The 23,798-nt window shown below is 41.1% G+C and overlaps 1 protein-coding gene across 1 annotated transcript in view; it reads left to right on the top strand.

Moving 5' to 3' along the window:
* Positions 1 to 19,663: 19,663 nt before the first annotated feature.
* The window catches only part of LOC109470071 (DNA ligase 3-like), an 18,975-nt gene continuing 14,840 nt past the window's right edge, over positions 19,664 to 23,798 (top strand). The window contains exons 1-4 of the mRNA XM_019768848.1: positions 19,664 to 19,771; positions 21,119 to 21,711; positions 22,156 to 22,272; positions 23,035 to 23,238. Coding sequence (XP_019624407.1) covers positions 21,189 to 21,711; positions 22,156 to 22,272; positions 23,035 to 23,238 — 844 coding nt within the window. The 5' untranslated portion in view covers positions 19,664 to 19,771; positions 21,119 to 21,188. The remainder of the gene's footprint in view (positions 19,772 to 21,118; positions 21,712 to 22,155; positions 22,273 to 23,034; positions 23,239 to 23,798) is intronic.

Here is a 23,798-nt window from a genome sequence, read left to right as displayed (position 1 = left end):
AACAACCCCATACATCTGTACAGATAGACAAAAAACTAAAACACCTTCGTAACTGCATACCTAACAACAGCCAGATGGCGATAACGTTGATCTACAAACCAGGCACTGTGAACAAGTCATATCAAAATAATTACAAATTCGTGTCAGACTTTAATGCATTAACAATAACTTTAATAAATTTTTTAAAAGCTAGAGACAAGGAGAGCAGACGTACCTAATAGAAGATTCATAAGAAATTGACGTCTTTGTCATATTTTGATCATAAAGATTGTTTTATCATCGAGGAGATACATATGAATTAATAAGTGTTCCGGCGGGGTCACTTTCATGGTAGGTCGTTTTACGTTTTTGATACTAGCAAGCAATGACAGAATCAACCACCAAAAAAACAGCCTTTCCGTAACAAGATAACTGAAGGTGTCAGGACACGCACGTCGCTGTCCCAACGATGATCACAGTTAGCGACCGTACATCCTTGCCCTTAGGCCACAGCAAGTACTTTTTATGGATGTCATCAAAGCGCGCATATTAATTTTTGGCTGATTTTGGAAAAAAACAAGAGGTTTTGTTGCCTTCTGACAGTGGTCACCTTGCCGAAAATGGGCAAAGATGTCTGTTGCCATGACGGCAGATGACTATGAAGAGGAGAAAAGAAAAGGCTCTGATTTAATGTTTTGTTCCTTACTTTGATGCAGTGATATGTGATGCTGGCTGTGTATATGAGATATTCCCACTGAAGCCAAGCATTTAGTACAAAGATTGAGTCATTTAAAAATGTAGGAATTTTGTTATTTTGGCACGCCTTGCTTTTTTTCGCCATTTCGCATTAGATTTGGAGTCTATGGGGGATTTCATCCAAAATATTTACTTGCTGTGGCCTTACTGTCCCAACGATGACCACAGTTAGCAACCGTACGTCCTTGCCCTTAGCTGATTAGGCCAAGAATCATGTCCCGTTCCCTCTGTCCTGACATATTTTCTATATTCTCGCATTTCTCTTGCATATCTAAACCCGAGATTGCTGGCTTCCCATACGTCACTTTAGTCCCCACTGTCAAAGTTGAAAGCCCCATACATCCAAAACCTTACGTATCGAGGTCTACACTCGTCTTGATTTTAAGAAGTTATGTCTAGTCCTACTTTCGGTATGGTAATTGCCTGATACATCTATCTGTCTATCTATGGCAATCACTCGTGATCTTTATTTGCAGTCGGGTACAGATTCATGTACAGATACAGATTCATGTATACAGATATACAAATACAGATTTTCCGAGTAGGGTGGCCGTGTCAGTCCCTACACCTGAGGGAGGGTCACAGTTGACATGGTGCCCTTCGCGCGGATGACAGGTTGCGAATCTGAGACCCACACACTTGGGCATCTGTCTTCCCCAGTGGATCCAGATTGAGGGAGACGTGATGGTTCCGGTTGGGATGTTTGCAGCGAGCTGCCGGATGAGTTGGTTAAGCTCAAGGTCTGCCTTGATCACACCAGCCCGCCTGGCGCTGCTCTCGTCCACTAGCTGGGGACAACTGCTGTTGGAGACGTGTTCCTTTTACATACATCACTGTTAAAAGAATCGCCCATACCCCCTGGGTGGTAGGTAACAGTCCCCTGGGCTCAGCAGCCCCCCTACCCCATGCGATGTTTCCATATTAGGTGTTGGGGCAATTAGCGAACAATGGGCAAACTCAAGGTGGGCAGGCGGTCTTGTTTCTGGTTTGTTGACTCAGAATTCGAAGGTTCTAGGTCCTGAAAGATCACATTGTTCTGCCATTCCGAAAGGCACTTGACACTTGACTCCATTTCCTAACATGACTCAGGAGGTGTTAATGAAGTCCTAGCTTCAGATAGTGGCGTCCTCTCAGATATGACGTTAAGTCAGAGGTCCCGTGTTTAAGGAGAGCCACACCTCAAGATTCGACTACAGGCCAGGCGTGAGTGGTTTAAACCTTACATCCCAGTGCCAGGGTTCAAAACGTAATATTAACCTGTTATGTCAAGCATTTTATAAATGTAGTAAATATCTATAAATAAATATGAGAAGTTTGGGGGTGCAATTTGGCAATTTAAAAGAATTTTTGTAGGTGAACACCAACACAAGATTTTCCCGAAGTGCCCTAAAGATGCTGAGATAGGCAATGTCATTCGATGTGTGACCTTTCGTGGCTTGAAATGCAAGAGTGGGCTGCACCATTTTAGAAAGCTCGGTCTATATTTTTTTTTAGAATTCAAAGGTGTTATAAGCTTCAAACGATATTTAGCGCTTTGCCAAAGACCTTGTCACAGGTCAGTGTCTTCTTGTTAAAGTCTGATGGACGCCTGACTTGGCGGGTAACAGACGACAGAGGTGATGTGATCGTCTGTCAATGAAAATTTCAAGTGCAAGGCGGATGAACTGGACGAAATGAGAAAATATTTCACGGTACTTATTCTGGCAAAAGGATAATTCAAAAAGTTTTATGCATTTTTAACTGTGGTCAAATTTTCCCGTCTTGAAAGTTTCTTTAACACTACCCTTTTTTTAGGTATGAAAGTAAGGGAGTAACTTATAAGCAAGTAGTTGTAAGGTCATTAGGGAAAATTGTACGGTCATTTAGCCCCAAACTAGGGTTAGTAATTGAGGTTTTCCAAATTCTTTTGTAGCATGTTTTGTGGCATTTTTTGTCTCCCAGTAATCCTAACCTAACTTCATACTTTCTGACATCTCCAAAACAAACAGAGAAGGAAAGAAGGCAAGGAAAACATTTAATTACATCAGTGTAACTACATCAAAACTAGGAACAGTCACTGGAATCACAATAATGCGAGTACACCCCATCTGGCCCTCCTTTTATTGTAGAAAAAAATGACAGTCTACCAAGAAACATCCCTTTAAGCTTGTACATTTGACATTCAACATCTGTTACGGAGTATATTAAGATTTATTGTAGATCTCTTCATACTACATGTCAGGGAGTACTTCTCCTGGGGACTCAAAAGGATAACTGCGTAACCAAAGAATCTGATTTAAGTAGCAGCCACTCTGCTGGATGCACACACCAGACCTCGAGGTCCCTCCACCAGTCACGACCTGGTAGATAATTAAGATGATTGATGCCACATGGGAGACAACTTCCGCTGTGTGCCTGAATCAGGTTTACGTAAAATCTCCCCTTCACGTACCTGAACTTTACTCGTTATTTCCGTAAATGTAGTTTGCATCTGACTCCTAATTACCTTTTTATTCCATTGCCATGACTTTGGTGTAGCCTGGCTTAAAGCCACATCTAATGCGTTTTGTAATAACTTGTCTTTCATTCGTTTTTTTTGTACTTATTCATCGTTGTAACATTGTGGTATTCTTATTAAAAGTTGTATAATCAATTTAAGGCAAACATCTGTATAGTTCACGTAGTTTATTCTTATTTCTTATAGATTTATCTTATTATGTGCTAATTAGATTACTAAATTCAATGAAGAATTTGTATCATTGTGATGTCCCATTCTTGATAGAATTGGTGATATGACTTCCGATGCAACTGAATTAATATTGAATCACCAAAACTAATTCATAAACGACTAAGTATTGATCAAGTTGTATCAACTTATTTAGTACCCACCTGTTTCGAAGTGACCTTTAAAATATGATGTATTAGGGCCAGTAATAAAGCATGAGAAAGACCTGACTAAGGCCTTGTTCATATCAAACCAACCCGAACCGCGATTCGAGTAACTCGCATTCCTCACACCTGGCCCACGTGCCATACATTCCTTTCAAACCGTACCCGATCACGATTCTCCGAAACAGCATTCATTGTTGTTTGATGAAAACACGCAAAGTAGCGTGTTATTAATGTCAGAGGTCAACGACCAGCTTGCTGGTGCCCCCCCTCCCAGCGTATCTCGGCCGAATGCCGACGTGATCCCCCCAGAGGCGGTGAAGCTCGTCCTAGAACGGACACATTATTTTACCGTTATACATACATACTGCTCTATAAGTTGCTGCCACTTAAAATTTGGTATTGCATATAAATAAAGCAATATCACCCCGTAATCCATGACTAGGTGAAGTTACATTGAAATCACATAGCGTTCAGACGCGATGCGGGAAAACCGATTCGAAACAGAACGTCGGCAGAACGTACTGCACCTGCGCGAAACCCGTAATGTATTGTACATAGCATTTCGGCAGTTCAGTTCAGTTCAGGTCATCCTCTAAGGTGCCATTCGTAATGTCACTCCATGTGGCTCTGTCTCGCATGGCGGACAGAAGTTCCTCGTCCCGTATGCTAACCTCTTCCTCGATCAGTTTCTTTAGCGTTAGGGACGGACGTCCCCTCCTTCTTTTTACATCTGGTTGCCAGAGAAGCACTTTGGCAGCCATCTCTTCGTGGCGTACCACATGACCGACATTTCGGCAGAATGTCTCATATAAGGTTGTATTCGCCCAAATAAGGTTAGCATTTCGACAGTAGTTTCTAAATGTTATGTCGGAAAGAATATCCTCTGCAACAGGCAAAATTCTGATGCAACGTTGACCAAAAACCCAACGAAAAACGCGAAAGTACGGGGTTCTGCGCAGGCGCAGTACGTTCTGCCGACGTGTTATTCGAAACCACATTTAGAAGTGGTTCGGGATCTAGGCGCTTTCAATGTGATTTGGAGCGTTCGGATAAGGCCACTTCAAACCGGCTTCGGGGGAAACCACATGTTAAGCGCCTTCACTGACTTCACATGAACAGGGCCTAAGGCAGGATGTCAGTCGTGAATTCGTTTTGAGTCAGCTTTTTTGTTGCTTGGATCAAAACTTTTGGACAAACTCACATGTTGACGGGAGTCAAATATTTGCCAGATATTTTATGTTAGTTTCTTATTTTCGTTTTATTATATTATGTTATTGTGGTCTTAATTTGGTTTCAATCGACAAATATGAAAAAAAGGAAATTGTCATGAAAGTTCATTTGTGTTGTTAGTTACATGTTTAAAGTTAGAATGTTTTGTTCCAGTACAAAGGATTGTTTTCACCTAGAGCTTTCAATCAGTCTTAAACTGACCCAGTGAGACTTGTCACGTGGCTCCTCTGAAGTGTGACGTCAACACTGGGTCAAAGGTATCTGGAAAATGGTGTCGCTCATAGAGTCGCCTGGACGTTTACCTGGAATACTGGACACCGTGCAAGACTTCCTGAGAGGGACGTGGGCCTACAAGATACCTTTGACCCAGTGTTGACGTCACACTTCAGAAAAGCCACGTGACAAATCTCACTGGGTCAGTCTATTGAAGAAGAATGGAGAAACTGCCAGTGGTCGAAAGCTCTTGTGTTGAAACAAAACCTTAACAGAAACAGTAAATTAAAGGATGCAGATGACCGAAAGTACATCCAATGCATTTTCTGCTTAAATGTATATCATTAAATGTGATTCGCGTGTGCTTCATAGATACATCATTATGTATCCATGGCCATAGCCTCTCAAAGTTACCTGTTTACTGTGGAACTGTGCCCTTGATTCCATAGGCCATCAACTATACAGCTGTACAACAAGCTCAGTTTCACGTAAAAAAAACAACGTCATATATTGGGATTGATTACACGAGGAAAAGGAGCAAGGCCGCGGCCGTGTCTCTACGGAATACCTGATACTGAGATGCCTTGTGGCGGAATGATTTCGTCATTAAGTCAAATAAAAAGTCATGGAGCTTTGAGTTGCTGAAGAAATCTAATCTTTTATATTGCGTTGCCGTTCCCAAAGGAGCAATGTCTGGCCGACTGTATTAGACTGTGTAGGTTGTAAATCATCCCTTAGTATTACCATGAATTAATGTCCTGTCATGCAGAACTGAATATGGCCTTACGAACACAATGCTCAAAGGTTCACTTTCTGGTCCACTTTTTATCTAAAGGTGCAAGATTTTTCTTTACATGATGGACTGATTCGTATCACCAGCGGGACTGGATTCTTAGAAAAACGGCTAGCTCACTTTGTCATTGAATTTTAAAAAAAAGTTATGTCAAAAAAATCACAGGAAATACCATTTCAGAAGGTTTAGTTTTCAATCTTTTCCGGGGGAGAAAGCCCCCTCCCCCCCAGACCCCCTTGGAACCTCGGTGCTCGCTGGTCCCTTAAACATTGGTTCGAATCTCCCCATTAAAAATCCTGGCTACGGGCATGGTTGCGATTGTACGACAATGGTACGACGCTGTCAGACACAGTAAAAGTTCGTAGAATGTTTGGGCCGCCGTCTTAGCTACAGGTTAAGAAATATGAAAGCGTCACAATGCGCCTTTGGAGTGACGTCAATGGTAGCAACGCCAATGGTGGCTATCTGCACCAGCACGATATACCTGTATTACATATCACCTCAGAACCTTGAATCAGAACACAATCTTACTCGTTGCCTTTTATGTCTTCGGCGGCCTTTGAGACTATTTCTCGTGGCGCGATTTTTTTAGAGGCGATCGATTGAAATTCGCCCCATGTAATCCCGAAGTTTTATCTGAGAATTTGCTGGTAGAGATGTGTGTTCACTTGCCCAGGATTAATAGATGTGGATTATGAGATAATTCTGAGTTGCGGTGGTCCATACAACAACTCGACCATTTCCTGTGCAGCCTGTAAACTCATGTCTAGAGAGATATTATCGCTATCTTGGTTAATTTGCGCAATCTATTCCAAGCGCAAAGCTTCAGAACGCCGTTAGGCCACACCGATTTGGTTCTATGGATGGCATCCTCTGAAGACCCTCAAACTAGTGCGGGCTGGCGAATATTAAAAATTCGGCCAAAAAAATGCTACTAAACCACAGGAATACAAAGCTGGTATTGTGAATTTGCAGCAGTACATAGAGACATATACGACAAGCCGGCACGTGCTGGCTTTTTGTGGAATTTATGAATCGACACTGTACGTATACGTATGTACTTAGTTCTTAAGTCCTTGAGCTTCGGTAGCCTGGGTGCAATCCTCCAGAGTTACCACCGGCTTCGTATTGTCGCTCACTACCATGGACTACTCAGGCCTATAGCTAGGTCAGAGCGTTGGAGGACATGATCTTCTTCTTTATTGTTTTGAAAACAGGCGAAAATCAATGCACGAGTGGATGTCATCCATAAATTTAAGGCGGCGTTGCCTTATTTTACATAATAGCACCGACAGCAGAAATGAGCGCTGTGGATTTAATACTCATGTCTTTCTCAATCTCTTCTCCTTGGATGTCCATTGCAACACGACAAGAAAACTTACTGAATTTTCGTCTGTCTCTTTAGTAGTGGTCCTTAGGTTTGAACTAACAATCACTTTGGACATCGCTCGTTTCCTTCTCGACCAAAGTCACTCTACTGAAAGACATGATTACGTAGACTGCTTTAGCTCTCAATTCATAATGAAAGGCCTGCGAATGTTAACTGTTAACTTCTATTTGATTTGAAGGCTGATACGATCGTACAATGCTCTGCGGTTATGTTGTTAGTAGTTCCTAATTTAGTTCCTTATTCCTAAATGCCACAAGAGTCTAGGGTAATATGGTTAAAGCGCTGATGTCAGGGACAGACTTTGATGTAAACCATAACGGCAATGACGCAGTACATGCCATCTACAGTGTTCCCGTCACAAAGTGTCTTGACGGCTTCCTCTAAGGTCATATTCCAGTTTCTGCACTCATCATTCATATCTTGAGATTCAGAGACACTTAAAGTCTTGGGGCTCCACGAATAGATTTTACGTGTAAAGTTTTACAAAGAAATCGATGCCCTGACCAGAATACCCGCCGGAGAGTAAAAAGCAACTTCAATGGTGGAAGAAAAATTGCCTTTTTAATCTTCAAACCTAAAATTCCATTACCAGAAGCTACAGGCATCTGTCCTCTATTGATTTTCATGGTTTTGATCCTGAAAAGTTTCTATTTCTAGAGTTTTATCATCATGTATCTTCGTGGTGGCGTCTGAGTGAGACCAAGAGGCCATTCATCCCCCACTTGTCCGAAAGGTTTCAAATTGATACTCAACACCTTTGCCTTTTTTTATTAAAAAAAGACGAAATACAGACATCATGACGACTCACTCAAGTTACATCGAACTTATATCAGCACCACTACTGAACATAAAAACAATGAAACAAAGATATAAAAATTATACATATAACAGCAAATAGATATTCTACCCCCCTCGCTTCCTTTGTATTTTATGTAGATTCATTTCAATCAAGCAGGTGCGAAACGACCACCTTTTTTGTGATGAAATACGATAAATTCATAAGCTTATGATTGATTTTGGAGGAGCAAAATGAGGATCCATAAAGTTTGTGAGTTTGTTTAGAAGCACCGTCAGAACGAGAATATGCGTCCAACAACCCTTGAAAGTTAGCCAATAATTCATAAGAAGACGCTAATTTCTATGTAATAGGGAGAGAAGAAACCGAAGTTCAACTCTGGACGTTTCAAATGGTTAACATATTGACAGCAAAGATGCAGTAATCCCGAAGCGCTGTCAGTGGCCAGAAGAAACACGTGTCGGCCCTGGTAAAACATTTCTCACGGCAAACGAGTTTGAGTAATGAGCAGGATGCGCTGCCACGTTCAATCACCGACCTCCTCATCCACCCCGACCCGGCAACGCGACAACGTGCAGCCCGGTGATGTTTATGTAGGTCACTGCGGGGGCTGCTGAATGTTAACGGATTAAATCTCGGAGTGGCAGGCCATTTCCATCACTTAATTTCCATTGGTGTGAAGTGGCACATGGGCTCTACTTCCTCACCTGTATACAATCGGAAATGAAATGTCGCTAAAGGTGCGGACGCTTGGCTCAACACGTTTGACTTTTACTAAATTGGGTTCGTGTCGTATAAGACCTTTTATATGGCCACGCGTGTTTTCGTTGGGCGTATTTTTCAAAAGTTGTTAGACAGAGTTTTGGGAAAAGTTTCCGCTGCACCCGGTTTTTATATATGCTAAGATTCGCCAAAAAGAGTTACTCAAGCAACTGGATATGATTTTGAAGTATGGTTACAAAACAAAACTTTTAATGTAAATCCTTGTTTCTTACAATTTTTAAACATATAGTTGCTAGGATAGGAGTTAACATTGTCATTACTACATTCAAAAGTGGGGGGCAGACATCTGTGATACCATTTTGTCGTTGTGGAAACACTGAAAATTTTCTTCGACAAAGATTATTCTATTCTTAAAAGCGAGGACAATTCGGCAGATGGACAAAATATTGGAGACCAGCTAGAAATAGAAGAGCTATTGTTGTCTTATCTTTCGTAAGCTTCTTTCGTTTAGTCTACTATAGTATCGTCGTTTTAAATTCATAGCCTGTGCCCAAATGCAGAAGACTCTGGGGTGCTTAAGCGTCGCGGGAATGGGGAAAGTTTGGATGGAGATACGCCCACGTCTTTTATTGTAATTAAGAGTCAACATCAATCCATCGGTTTCTATAGCCGAGTGCACGCGTGGGTGGTCTAATATAGCCATAACAAGAAGTAACTTTGTACTAACTAACTTTGCGTTTTCCCTCTCTTTGTTCAGTTTTTGTTTGTTGTACTTTAGCTATACAGTTGACAACAAATTGATGTAAACATAAATCGGGCTAGTTGAGTCATGGGTGGAACCATCGACGTCACTTTCCACAAAAAATATAGTGCGAGAGGGGTGAAGGAGGCTATTTACACCAGGGCCCATCACTCTTCACTTAACCGCGGCGGGGGCCGACATCGTCTACCAGATACCTTTGACCCAGTGTTGACGTCACACTTTAAAGAAGCCACGTGACAAGTCTTACTGGGTCAGTCTACTGAGGAAGACCACGGTGACTGGTCGAAAGCTCTAGGTGAGAGAACTTTATTGTCTTGGACCAAAAGTTTTAACTTTAAACATATAAGTACCAAGAATACAGATAAGCTTTAATGAAAGTGACAGAGGGTTCACAAAGTTTTGATAACGTAAATCTTGTGTTTTCGAAACTTAGAAATGTGACTGACTTTTGCCAACATTTTAGATTTCCTTTTATTATCGTTCGGTAGTAAATGACTCTTTTTTAGTTAATTCATAGTAAATTGGTTCTTCAAGAGTGAAGCTACAATCAATTGTTTCGTCAATACAGCTTCACTGTACTGTGTCCTGATTATGCAAATGATGCGCAGAAGGCGTGCGCACTAGAACACGTGCGCACACGTAAACCAATATTCACACCTCCATGGCGTAACAAACCTCTACAACTGTGTAAACCTGACGCCAAACTATCTGCTTGTAAATGTCAGCTGCTCCATTAATTTGGCGAAAATCGACCGTTCACGGGAAAGGCCAGGCCACCTACGCTTTCTGTAATTATACCCCAAAACTTTGCACTTCCTCGTGAAATGTCAGCTTTTAGTGAGGTATAAACACTACAGATCTGTTGATAACATCGTTAGTTACACCCACCAATAAAACACCTCGTAACATCTAAGCTGACTCTTTATTGGGTATCACCTTTGATTTAATAAATTCAGGACTAGCCTTTGATGTTTTATTGCAGGTAGTCCTTTTGTAAATCCCGACTGTCAAAAAACGTGACATTTTTATAGCCTGAATAGGTGAGGACTTTGTAATATAAGTACCATACGTAAAGTTGACCAAATAATCATTCATATCCCTTACAACTTTTCCTCTGATTTTCTGTAAAAAGTGACTGATACGAATTAGAAGTATATTGGTTAATATGAATACACAACTGCATCTCTACAATGGCTATGTTTGGATGTTCTTTGTTCATGCTTTTACAAAATTTGCCATCAAAATGTACTTTCATTATGGTCTTCATTTCGCTGTACTACAATTCTTTCTTGAGAAAATGTATTATAAAGAATATAAAGAATTTACAGCTTTACATGTACGTCCTATCTGAGAGGACGTCCCTAACCGAAGCTACCCGTATCGGGGATTTGACAGGCCTCCGTACGGGTGAGTTGTATTTTAAAAAAATCACCAGATCCGGGCGGTAGATTATAAAACATTGCCCAACCTATTTTTAGAAAGGTGTGCTGGGTTCTTTTATATGACAGAAAGTGCTAAACGTTCTTGCCAACAGGGTACGTGGAGTACGTATACGTGGCGTCAGAAACATGCATGTTATTGCAGCAGAGAATCGTATGTGCCAGATAACCTATGTCGCCCCCCGTCTCTTTTCAGTGTTGGACGGTTGGCCCAAATATACACCGCCTTCTTTACTCCTCTCGCAAAGAAATCCGGTTTTGAGTTCAGAATTTTCACTTTGTCCAGCGATTTAGGTAAGTCCTAATTTACTCAGTGTTGGTAAGAATTTTAGCCCTTTTTGTCATAATGAAGTATACCGACACAGATTAACTTTCATGCTAAGTGTGCTGGGTTCTTTATCGTACCTGGGTGTGCTCTCCCCAACCAACAGATCTCCATTTAACGTCCTACCCGAAGGACGTCCCTATGAACCAAAGTCTAGGTACTCATTCTCACTTGATTGAAGTAAATCATGTAAAGCACGTGTGTAAAGTGCATTTCCCAGGGGCACAGAATCAGGGTGTGTGGGTGGATTTGAACCCATGGCGTACGGATTCTAGGCCAAATGCCCTACCATTACGCCACACGACGCCACAAACCCAACCACAGGGCCACTTCGCCACGTTCTCACCGCCTGTTGGTGTTAGCTGAACCCCCGGGGAGGGACATGACCTTTCCCGACTCCACAGACCCTCACACCTAGCCTCCTCCAGGCTACATTAACCCCTGATGAAGTGAGAAAATACCGCGGATAAAACAGACTCTTCCGAGACAAACGACTCATTCACTTCGGGATCAGGCCGCAATTTCCGCGGGATTTTCACGTCAATTTTACCGGTAGATGTAGGAAAAATCCATGGACGGTTTTATAATCTCATTTCCGACGTTTTTCCATTACCAAAATGGGTAAGCAACATTTAGTCAAGTCCTTTCCTTTGAAGGAAGTGATATTTTATGACCTGGTAGCGCAATGATTCTATTAACGACACTATAACAACAAAACTCACTTAAGTCGTCCTGGAAATGATATACCTCCAGTATTATGTTCTAGTGTGGCATCGATGTCGTCATCTACAGCCTTGGAGTTTGAGAAAAAAAAAACAACTCCACTTTTAGAAAGTGAACTAGGGCATTTCTTCATTGCTGGTTGAGCTTGTTTAATCTACATTTACCAATTCAAATATGCATATGGTTGGGAGAAGGGTGGGGGGAAGTCGGCTGTGGTTGCTTTGTGTTCGGCAAAGTCAGCTACTTTTCGGATGTTTCAAAATATTAAAAACCTTAGAATTCAGGAAGACAGGAACAGTCAAAGATTCGTCAGAATAATGCAGGCTGAGACTAACAGTTTACCGGTTTCGACTTTTTATTAGAAAGTGTGGACAGGGAGGTTGTATCATGGTCGGGGACCGATTGGCTCGTAGTTGAGAGTAGGTCTCTAGTGGTCAGGTCGTGGCTCGTAACCCAAAATACACTTGATTCAATTCGTATTAAAAGGTAGATGTAGCCTACTCTTTAAGCAGAGATTTGGGGTTTGGCGTGTTTTTAGGATTTTTTATCGTTATTTTTCTGCACAGGAATTTTTATCAAGTTGCGTTGGCGCAAAAAAAATCCAGTGCAAAAAAGAAACCCCGATAAGAAATCATCAACACACACCAAAAATAAACCCAAACCTCTGCTTGGAGAGTAGACGTACCCTAAAATGGTTAGACTGCTCCATGGATCCAGAACTTCAGCCAATCTTGGTAGTTTGTTTGGTGGACGGGTGAAGGTTCTTAATTTGTTGCCAGGAACTTAAGTCACGAGGAAAACAACTTGAATCAGCTACTTCGATTCTGATCTTGGGACCTGAGAGCAAACAGGAAACGGTTTGACCTTTTTAACCCTACCGCCTTCACTTAACCCCTCATCGACCAAGCAATCTCGGCGACTGAAAAGAGCAATTTTGAAATACTTACACTCGTCGCAAAGTCTCAATACGCAATACTGGCACATTTTAGAGATTAATACGGTAATCACTCATACGAAACACTTGTGGCAGCAATTTGGTGACCTCTGACATCACTTGGAAAAAGGTACAAGAAGTCAACTTTAAGGTCTTAGACTACAACTGAAGGAACAAGGTGATGATTGCATTACTACTATCTATATTGATGTTAGACTAATAATTGTATTCCTACGCAAAGGAATATCGAAAAAACAGAATATCTTGCTTGCGTCCATTCCTTATTAATACCTCAGTAAAATCCATTAAATTTCTGTCTTCAGAAATGATCTATGACAGAAAATAATATCACTACAAGTAAAAGCAAGATTTGTGACCGCCCCCCACCCCACCCATGCACTAGAAACACACAAACACACGCACGAACACAGACACGTACACACATACGCACACTATGATCAAAACAAAAACATTGGTTACGGTGCCACTAACTTAATATCATAATATAGACACTCAATGTCACCAGCTTACTCTTGAAGATGGTGGACTGAATGCCGCGTGACGTCATAGACACGTCATAGTGACGTATGGTGGTAGCAGGTGGCAAAACATCAAACGACTGTGACGTAAGCCACGATGTTTCCAGAGCACCGGTGTGGGAAGTGTCGTTTGATTGGTTGAAACTAATTAAGTTAGCTGTAACACACAGGAAGCCGCGTCGTGAATGTTTTGCCGCCATCGGATGGATGATGATGGGTGTTTATCTGTTAATTTTACCAGAATCAAAGAGGTTGATGCAACAAAACTTAGTTGGTGTTGTGGCGAAAGGATGGATGGATGTATGTATGTATGGATGGATGGATGGATGAATGGATGGATTGATGGATGGATGAATGGAAGGAGGATGGATGGATGGATGGATGATTAGATGGATGGATGGATGGATGGATGGATGGATAGATGAATGAATGGATGGATGAATGGAAGGAGAATGGATGGATGGATGATTAGATGGATGGATGGGAGGTTGGATGGATGGATGGATGGATGGATGGATGGATGGACGGATGGATAAAAGGATGATCGGATGGATGGATGGATTGGTGGGTGGGTGGATTGAATAATAAACAGAAAAATAGATGGATAAATAGATGAGTAACAAGAAATGCAAACATCTATATCAACAAAGAATAGAAAAGGAAAAAAAAAACGCGCCGTGGTAATTCTGTACAGACGGTTGTTCTGATATATAACCGGTGACAGAGAACAGCCAAGCGGGGGGATCTGATTAATGAAACCGCAGGGAAGAGACGAACCATCCGGGCGCTCAGGTCCGTTCCTGTTTGTTTCATTAGCCACAGCAAGTAATTTTTATGGATGACATCAGCACGCTCATTATTTTTCGCCTGATTTTGGAAAAAAACACAAGAAATTTTGTTGCCTTCTGAAAGTTGTCAATATACCGAAAATGGGGATTTCTGCTGCCATGCCGGAAGGTGGAAGGCAGAAAACTATGAAGAGAGGACACAAAAAAGGCTCTGATTTAATGTTTTGTTTCTTACTTTGATGCAGTAATATGTGATGCTGGCTGTATGTGATGTTCCCACTGAATCAAAACCATTTGTACAATGGTTGAGTCAAAATTTTAAATTGTAGGAACCTTGTTTTTTTCGGCCTGCCTTGTTTTTTTTCGCCCGCTCGCATTAGATTTGGAGTCTGCGGAGGATGTCATCCACAAAATTTACTTGCTGTGGCCTTATTAATTCACGACGTCGTGTAAAATAAGAGAGACAGATCACTCCACCGTACAGCCGACTGACTGGTCACACATGAGAGATATGTGTTATTTCACGGCATAGTGTTTGTAGTAGCCTCCAGCATGTTTTTAGTTCTTTTTTTTCGGATACGGTTTCTTTTTTGCACTGAAATCTTACTTATATTCCTACCAGTGCAAAAATAAACCCCGGCAAATTGCAAAAACACGCCAAAATTAACCCAAAAACCAGATTTCTGCAGGGAGAGTATTTCTTTTTTTACTATTGTGAATTCCACGCTGATTTTCTTAATACATTTTCCCACTTGCAACAAATGAGAGAAATGAGATGACCTTTTCTGCTACCGTTCTGGGACCTTTTACCTAAATTCTTGTCAGTGTTGTTGTCATATGGAATATGCTAGGCAACTTGGAGGCAACATAACGTATCTATGTACATTGTACATCAACCATAGTTAATATAAAGCAAACGAACCAGTTTAAAATCAAGCACATCAGTAATTTGGGTCAGACATCACATGGGTCTCGCTTTTAAGACTTGAAGGCATATCAGAAAATTATACAATAATCTGTGATCCAAAACTCTATACTGAAAACAAAAACTGCCGGAGAGGCTTTTTTTGTAATCTTCAAGTAGATCTTTTGGTGGGGGTAAGACAGTATTAATTGGCCAGTCTGTAACCGTGTTCCAAGCATATCTTTTGGTAGGGGTAAGACAGTATCATATTGGCCAGTCTGTAACCATGTCCCGAGCAGATCTTTTGGTAGGGGTGAGACAGTATCATATTGGCCAGTCTGTAACCATTTCCCAAGCATATCTTTTGGTAGGGGTGAGACAGTATCATATTGGCCAGTCTGTAACCGTGTTCCAAGCATATCTTTTGGTAGGGGTAAGACAGTATCATATTGGCCAGTCTGTAACCATTTCCCAAGCAGATCTTTTGGTGGGGGTAAGACAGTATCATATTGGCCAGTCTGTAACCATTTCCCAAGCATATCTTTTGGTAGGGGTGAGACAGTATCATATTGGCCAGTCTGTAACCATTTGGTGGGGAAATGGTTGAAGATTAGGCCACACCAAATACATTTTATGGATGACGTCTGCGCGCGCATTGATTTTGGCCTGTTCCTAGAAAACAAAAAATTCCACTTCCTGTAACTATGACCAAAGAGTCACGACAGTGCCGCAAATCGTCAGATTGACGTGAAACCCGTAACGCGAAAACAGGACAGGACAACAACTGCTATTCCACCTGATTTATTGCTGTTTTGATGATGAATACAAGACTTCTTGCTTGCTACACTGTGTCACCTCATTCAATTTGTGTCCTAACATTTGTCGTCTCTTAGTATATTTGTAATCTAGGCATCTTGTTTTTTAGGGCCCGTCTTGTTTTTTTTTGCCCTCTCGCATTAGATTTAGGGTCTCCAAAGGACGTCATCCATAAAATTTACTTGGTGTGGCCTTAGCCTATTTTGCGGCGTGAACCGTAGCTGTGCACGGGAGGATTTTGTCAACAGCTGTCGGATCCCGGTGTTTGTTGAACACTTGAACGATCTCGGTTCGTAAATTGGAACGTAAAATGTCATCTTCGAGTGAATCAAAACTGCATTCCATACTAGAACAGAAGGACCGGATAAAATTTTTACCCTCCATGTAAATGGGGGGTATTGTTTTTACTCCGTTTCATGTTTGGTCTGATATCTGAAGATCGGTGAGAAGGAACTGTATGATATTTGGCAGATTGATGGATGGGGCCTTGGAGATTGTGTAGGTTGACTTTGAGCACCTGGTGATTGACCTTGGTACTGCAGTTTAATTTTTTTATTCTATTGTTGGCACGTTATGGTCTGTGTGTGCGATGCTAAGGTAGCATGTAGTTGTGGTTACAATGGTTTAGTGATGTAAATTTGGGCCCCCTAGCTGTTTGCTTTGAACCGGAATTGCTATCTCAATGTCAGATTGTTTGCGTTGAATGATCTCAGAACCCGGTGGATGGTTGGCGATCATTTTTGGTATGTGGGTAGATGCTGATTGTCTTTGCGTTTTAGCGTGCATTAGCAGGTTGTCGTAGATTTGCATTGCTTATTTAAAAGGATTTTCACATTTTCACCCCTATTTCATAATAGGATGGTCTGTTTGACCCCAAATTGGCACAGAGTGTTTTTGTTTATACCTCCAGCTGGCAGGTCAGGCCAGTCTATTTTTATCTCTAGACCATTTCTGCAGGAAATATATCTTATCTTTAATCGGTCATTCAGCAGGGAACTGGGTCATCTGGTGCTTGAGAGGTCATTAACCTCAAACAAACCATGGTAACAAGACACTAAACGATTGCACATGACAGCTTGGGCAACCCCTTCCAATACGAAGTGCCACAACAAAATTCTTAAAGGATAGACATCTATAGACATCTATCATTCTGCTGATAAAAACAAAGTTTGACTCATAATATCTCTATTAAAATACACCAAAAGATTACAAAATAACAAGCTATTTCATGGAGGGACGATGTCTACGACTTCTTGTTTATGCTCTTTTTTTTCTTCGACCGAGTGTTTTTGTAAAACCTTGAAAAAATAATGTGAAATGTTCTCTAGCCAACACACAAAGATGCAAAAAACGGCAGTTCTGCTGCAGTACCAAGGTCAGCCACCAGGATGCCCATATTTGACCATGGCCTTTGTCTCTGTTCGACTTACCGACGTACCAAATATCATAACGATCAATAAAGGCGTTCTGAAGTTATGACGCACAAACACACACACACACACACACACACAGATAGAGAGTAAAAGAGAGTGTGAGAGAGAGAGAGAGAGAGAGTACCTCCATTTTTTCATGGATATTGCTCATTATGAACTGTTTGAATTTTATGGTCTACTAATACAGGCGTTGTGGGGTCGTGTGGCGTAGTGGCAGAGTGCGCGACTCGGAACTTAGAGTCCCGGGTTCGAGTCCTTACATGCCACCGATCTTGTGCCCTTGGGAAAGGCACTCAGTTACACGACTTTCCTCACTCAGCTCAGGTGTGAATGAGTATTGTCCTGTCATGTATTTGTCCCCTTTGTTGGTGGCGGCATTAATATAAGTTGAAAAAACTTGAGTGTGTCGTCACCACGTCTGGTGATTACATGTTGGAATAAAAAAATATAGGCTTCAGACAAGCTACATGTATGTCTAGGAACGTTTGCCCGAGTAAGTGAAAAAAAAAGCGTATTTTGATCAAAGCTTCTGTGGTGTAACGTTTGCCCACAGATCCTTCAATGGTATGTTCAAATTATGCTGTACGCAAAACAGATAGAATTACAGATCGAATGACAACTTTGATAGGCACTATACCCATACATAATATGACGGCATCGGGCATTTAGCATAGATTAATACAATCCAATTTCCGGTCTCAGCTAAGCTAATTTAAAGGTGGTAGTTTTCTACAAAAATCTATCTCTAATTCCCTACCAATTCAGCAGATTGTAAGAGGATTCTTGTAATTGATCATATGAAAAAAGTGGGAAAATCTCCGAGAGCTTACCACAAGATTACAGCTTGTACTTTGCATCCCGAACATTGGCTTATAAGTTAGAAACTTAGGCCACAGCAAGTAAATTTTATGGATGACATCCTCCGCAGACTCCAAATCTAATGCGAGCGGGCGAAAAAAAAAACAAGGCGGGCCAGAAAGGTTCCTACATTTAAAAAAAAAATGACTCAATCATTGTACAAATGGTTTTGATTCAGTGGGAACATTACATATATACAGCCAGCATCACATATCACTGCATCAAAGTAAGGAACAAAACATTAAATCAGAGCCTTTTCTTGTCTCCTCTCTTCATAGTTAGCCATCTACCTTCCGGCATGGCAACAGACATCTTTTTCGGCATGTTAATATGTTGACCACTGTCAGAAAGCAACAAAATTTCTTTTTTCCCCAAAAAAATTAGGCAAAAATTAATGCGCGCGCTGATGTCATCCATAAAAATTACTTGCTGTGGCCTTACGGCACGTTATAACTAAATCGTGACCCGAATACACATTGTAGTATGTACGTATACTTGTATGTAGACCAGTTAACACTTAACAGTTAAACCCTTTTTACATCCACAAATTGAAAAACTCACTTAGCATTATCATGTTTTGGGCTAGGATATTGTGATTATACAAACAAAGAAATATCGTTTGAATTCCCATTATTCGTAAAATTCGGCCTATTTTTAACCACGACTACCTCTGATTGAAACTTTACGTCGGGTAAGTAGTCAAAGCAGTACTTGCAATGCTTTGATATCTCGCAAGGTGTCGCTTTGACGCAGTGTAATTTACTTCATTACATACTATATTAGAAGTGGAGCAGTTCGCTCTGGCATTCCCACAAAATCGCAAATTTCACAAAAAATCTCACACACAAAAAAATCATATTCCGTATTCTGTGATTAGATTATCAATACAAAGAAATATCTTTTTAATTCCCTTTTTGCAAAATTGAGGCCTTTGTCATCCAAGCCTCCTCCTGATTGGAGCCTTCTTGGTATCAAAACAGTTGCCTAGAGTTCCACGCATTAAATATTTACCTGGGAAATCAAAGCATTACCTGCAATGCTTTAATATCTCGCAAGATGTCGCTTTGACACTGTGTAGATTGCAAGAATACCCCCTATCTTACCAGTAGACTAGTCCACCTGCTTCTCGTTCCCATCTGCTTCTCGTTCCCAGGATCCATGTAAACAATGCCCTGTGCGAACAAAGGCTGAAACAAGTAGGTAAAAATTGTCGAATTTATCAATTTTTGTACTTTCTTTTCCCTTCATATTCGGGTAGACCAAACCTTATACATTACGCTACATTACGACGCATTTGTAAGAAATAGTATTGGAGTATTTTGTTGCTACGGGGTTATAATTAGAGTTCACGGAAGTGTGAGTCATGGGGGAGGGGGGCGTGACGCTACTGGCCCAGGCATGCCCTGGGACGTCACACTGGTGAATAATAGGTGAATAGTGGTGTATATAAAGGCTGACTGTGAGGTGGGAGAATCAGAGTGCGTTACAGGTGGAACAGGTAAGGTGGGTAAGAAACCGTAGCCGTAAAATGTCTTAACATCCTTTGATTATTTCGGAATTTACATGGCCTGACCGTGCAAAAATATATCCTTGAAGTTCGATATTGGACAAAGTTTATAGAAATATTGCCGAAAATTCATAATTTCAACAACAGAATGAAGGAAATATCTTGTAAATGCTAGCTTTATACTCATAACTGATAGCGTAATGCATTATAGGTGATATACAATAAAATAGTGGTAAAATTAATGTACTACTTAGTAAATATAGCCTTTGATATAGTACATTTGTACTGTATTAATTCTTATATAAGCGTTTCCTTGCACCTGCATAATTCTTAACTGTTATTTTGTAAGAATTAGCAGAGAAACAGAAAGATGCTCCTGGTCCCGGGCCGGGGTTTGAACCCACGACCTAACCCAGGACCAGTTGTTTTAACGATTTGGCTTAAAGGTCTAGACCCATCGGCCGGGTCAGTTGGTAGCCCCCCATCCCCACTTACAATTTTTACAGTAAGAAACTGTTACACTGTTGTATTAAACAAAGTATTATAGCTATCATACTGCTCAATGAAATTTGAACCATATAATAATATAAACGAGCATTTCTTGAAAGTTCAATGTTGGTACAAGTCATTATGAAGCAAGTTTACTATAACTTCCAACCAAGGAGGTTAATTTTTGTAACACATTAGAATTGATAGGCCTCACCCAAATTTCAACTGTGACTTGGTGAGCAAGGGATGATCGTATATGTGTAGGTTACAGAAAGTCTATGGCGCCCCCCGTCTATGTTATGGTAGCAGAACACAGTTTTTCGCCTATGGGGATTTCTATAGTTAAGGACCCGAAAGTGACTGACATCGACGCGGATAAAAATACAGTAGGGTACCATAGAAAAGCACGAGAAACGAATATGTTCAAATATAGGGTACGATGTACAAAATAACAAAAAAGTACAAAAAGTTATCGTTTTCTTTACATTGTGCCGCCCTCTTTTAAATGACCTCCTGCGGAGCGCACCGGAACTGCAGCCGACTCACCCTGGCAGGCAGCGAAAAGGTCACGCGCATTTATACGCCGACCGAGCAGCCTTCCTAATCTCAATTATGCGATATCAAAGCCGACATATTATGGTACCGTACGGTAACCTGTATGTCCCGGTGTCATCCACGTTAGGCTGTGTACAAGCGGTGCAAGCTGTTTGTCGCACTCATTTCTTATCCCTACGTCATCGTCTCCGGGGGTCGCGGAGGAATACTGTGTTCTGCTACCTTATGGAGCAGTTGCATGAACCTGCTTGTTCATAATAATCGTATCAATTTTTTCTTTTCTCTCTTCTACAGGAATTGGTACTTCCCGTGACACCCACTCTATCTGACAATACAAGAAAAAACTGTGATTGAACCAAGTTACATGCTTTATCAGCTTCTAAGGTCTCCAAATATTAGCATTAAGGCTTCGCAAACCCTCAAACTCCAAAAATCTATCCACCGCAGCCTTGTGTTAGGCAGGGCATCATCTCTTATTATTATTAAGAGCTCAAATCATCTCTTGAAGCATCAGCGTATCAGCCCTGTCTGTATTCCTGTAGCTTGGAATAACACACGGGGATTGAACCTTCAAAACTCCATCCATACAACAGTTTTCAGTATGTCGGAGCAAAGGTTCTGTGTTGAGTATGCCAAACAGGGAAGGGCCGGCTGCAAAAAATGTAAACAAAAAATCGAGAAGGGTCTTCCCCGCATCGGCAAGATCGTCCCGAACTTCTTCCACGAGGGAGATGGGGAGATGAAGCAGTGGTATCATGTCGGGTGCATCTTCGAGACATTCCAGCGGGCCCGCGCCACCACCAAGAAGATCGAAGATGCGTCAGACTTGGAGGGGTGGGAAGACATGGAGGACCAGGAGAAACAGACAATTCTAAAGCTCATCAAAGGTGTGTACTAGTACTATAAAAGATTTTCATGTTCTGCTCAATGTTCTTAGGTCCCAGGAAAACATATGGATTTTGCTCTGTTTCTTATCACACAAGGTCAATGACCTGGACCAGACCACTGTCACCATGGTAACTGGTGTTGCAGCAGACATTCTGTGGTATTAAAACAGGGCAAGTTTGTTATTTATACCGGTAATACTTGTAGTGCGATAGGGAAATTATGACCAACAATTGTGAATCGTAGTACAGAAAAATATAATAGGATATTGCTTCAAATCTTTTTAAACCTTGGTTTTTTGAGCCTATCCTATACGGTACCTCTTTCAAGATTGAAATTTATGATAAGATATTGAATACTATGCGTATGACAGTAATTGCTTCATTATCATCTATGTATTACATAAATTGTACATGTTAACGACTGTAACACTCTCTTAACCCCAGATCTGGAAAGTAAGGCCAAGTCTCCTAAGAAGAAGGTTGTCCAGGCAACACTGTCTACTACAGGAAAACTCCAGTCTCCTACCAAGAAACCTGCCAGCAGTTCAACTGGCTCAGATGGTAAGTCTAAGAGCTGTTTACTAGTATAATATATAATATAATTCTTTAATGGGATTACTAGTAATGGTTTTGGGGGAAGTATTTGTTTGGAATAAAGTATTGGCTACTAGTCTTGGTCCAGTGCAACTACATTTGTACCTGCACATTGAATATTTCAAAATACATGTATATTAATGTGTCAAATCTGCACTTTCTTTATCTCGTAAGGCTGCATGGAGTTAATTTTATTGATGACATCCGTGTGCTCATTGGCTTTTGCCTGTTCTAAAAATATTAAGAGGCCCTGGCCTGGGTGCCATCCTCCGTAGCTAGCAACAATAATAGTGAGCCGGCATTAACTACAAAGAATGGCACCCAGGTTATCCAGACTCCACAGAACTCTAGAACTGACAGTTCAGTGCAGACTCATATACAATGCCGCCAAGGCCCGATGCAATATGCGCTCACTAGTTGCAAAAGTAGTCATGTACATTCTGCAAATTTGCCATACCAACTTTGTATTCCAGGACCTGTAGTTGAGTAGCATCTTTTTGCTGTACTTTTTTTTTTGCCGACTCGACATTAGTTTTGGGATCTTCAGAGGATGACATCAATTAAAATTAAGTGTGAGCTAAATTCTTTTTTATCTTGATTTTGTTGTTATTAACCTTTTTCCTGCTGCCTAATCCCACAACCCACAAATTTGGTGCCGAATGGATTCCGTATCATGCTACCTTATTATTAAATTAGTTAGGTTAATTATATGTTCACTCTCCATGTTAGATGCCCCAGCAGCAGGCCCATCATCATCATCATCAGCCGTGACCTCTGGGTCGTTGACCTCCCCCACCCCGACCCCTGACCTTGACCACAAGGACAACGCATTCCGAGAGTTCCGCCGACTGTGTGCGCTCATTGCTGAGGAGCCGGGGTATAACGCCAAAACCAAGCTGGTGTCTGACTTCCTGAAGAAGGGATCTAACGGAGGTCAGAAAATCTGACAATTTTTGAAAGAAAATTGTTTGAATTTTATGTCTTTAGCTTAATTCACTAAAATACGTTCACGGTAGCAAAAGTTAACGATCTGAGAAAAATGGACATGTTCACGGACTAATATATTCACTGTGGTGACAGGTGCAGGAAAAAGAAAGTCCAGGAATTATTTGTTAACTGTAATGATAAGTTCACGGTACAGAAGTGAAGATGAAAACAGTGAACATTAACAGTACAGTGAAAAAATTTAATGTAATTCAATTTCTTACTCACAATTTCTAACCAACAATAATACAACAAAGGTTTGATTTTTTTTTCTGACACAGACTTTTAAATGTCAAGTAGATTCACATTGTTGTAGCCAGGCTGAATTTTTTTTGCCATCATCTCCAGTTTTTTTTCCTGTAACATACTCTCGTGTCCCTAATTAACATACCCCCCGGAATAAACATACCCCCCAGACAAATCTTCAAAGTCTAATAAAAAAAAATTAAACATACCCTCCGGAATAAACGTACCCCCCGGAAAATGACCAAATTGACAGGTGAACGGTA

This window comes from Branchiostoma belcheri, unplaced genomic scaffold (assembly GCF_001625305.1).
Source record: "Branchiostoma belcheri isolate BF01 breed outbred unplaced genomic scaffold, Haploidv18h27 scaffold219, whole genome shotgun sequence".
Taxonomy (NCBI): domain Eukaryota; kingdom Metazoa; phylum Chordata; class Leptocardii; order Amphioxiformes; family Branchiostomatidae; genus Branchiostoma; species Branchiostoma belcheri.
The sequence above is the reverse complement of the archived record's forward strand: the minus strand, read 5'-3'. Positions and strand labels throughout refer to the sequence as shown.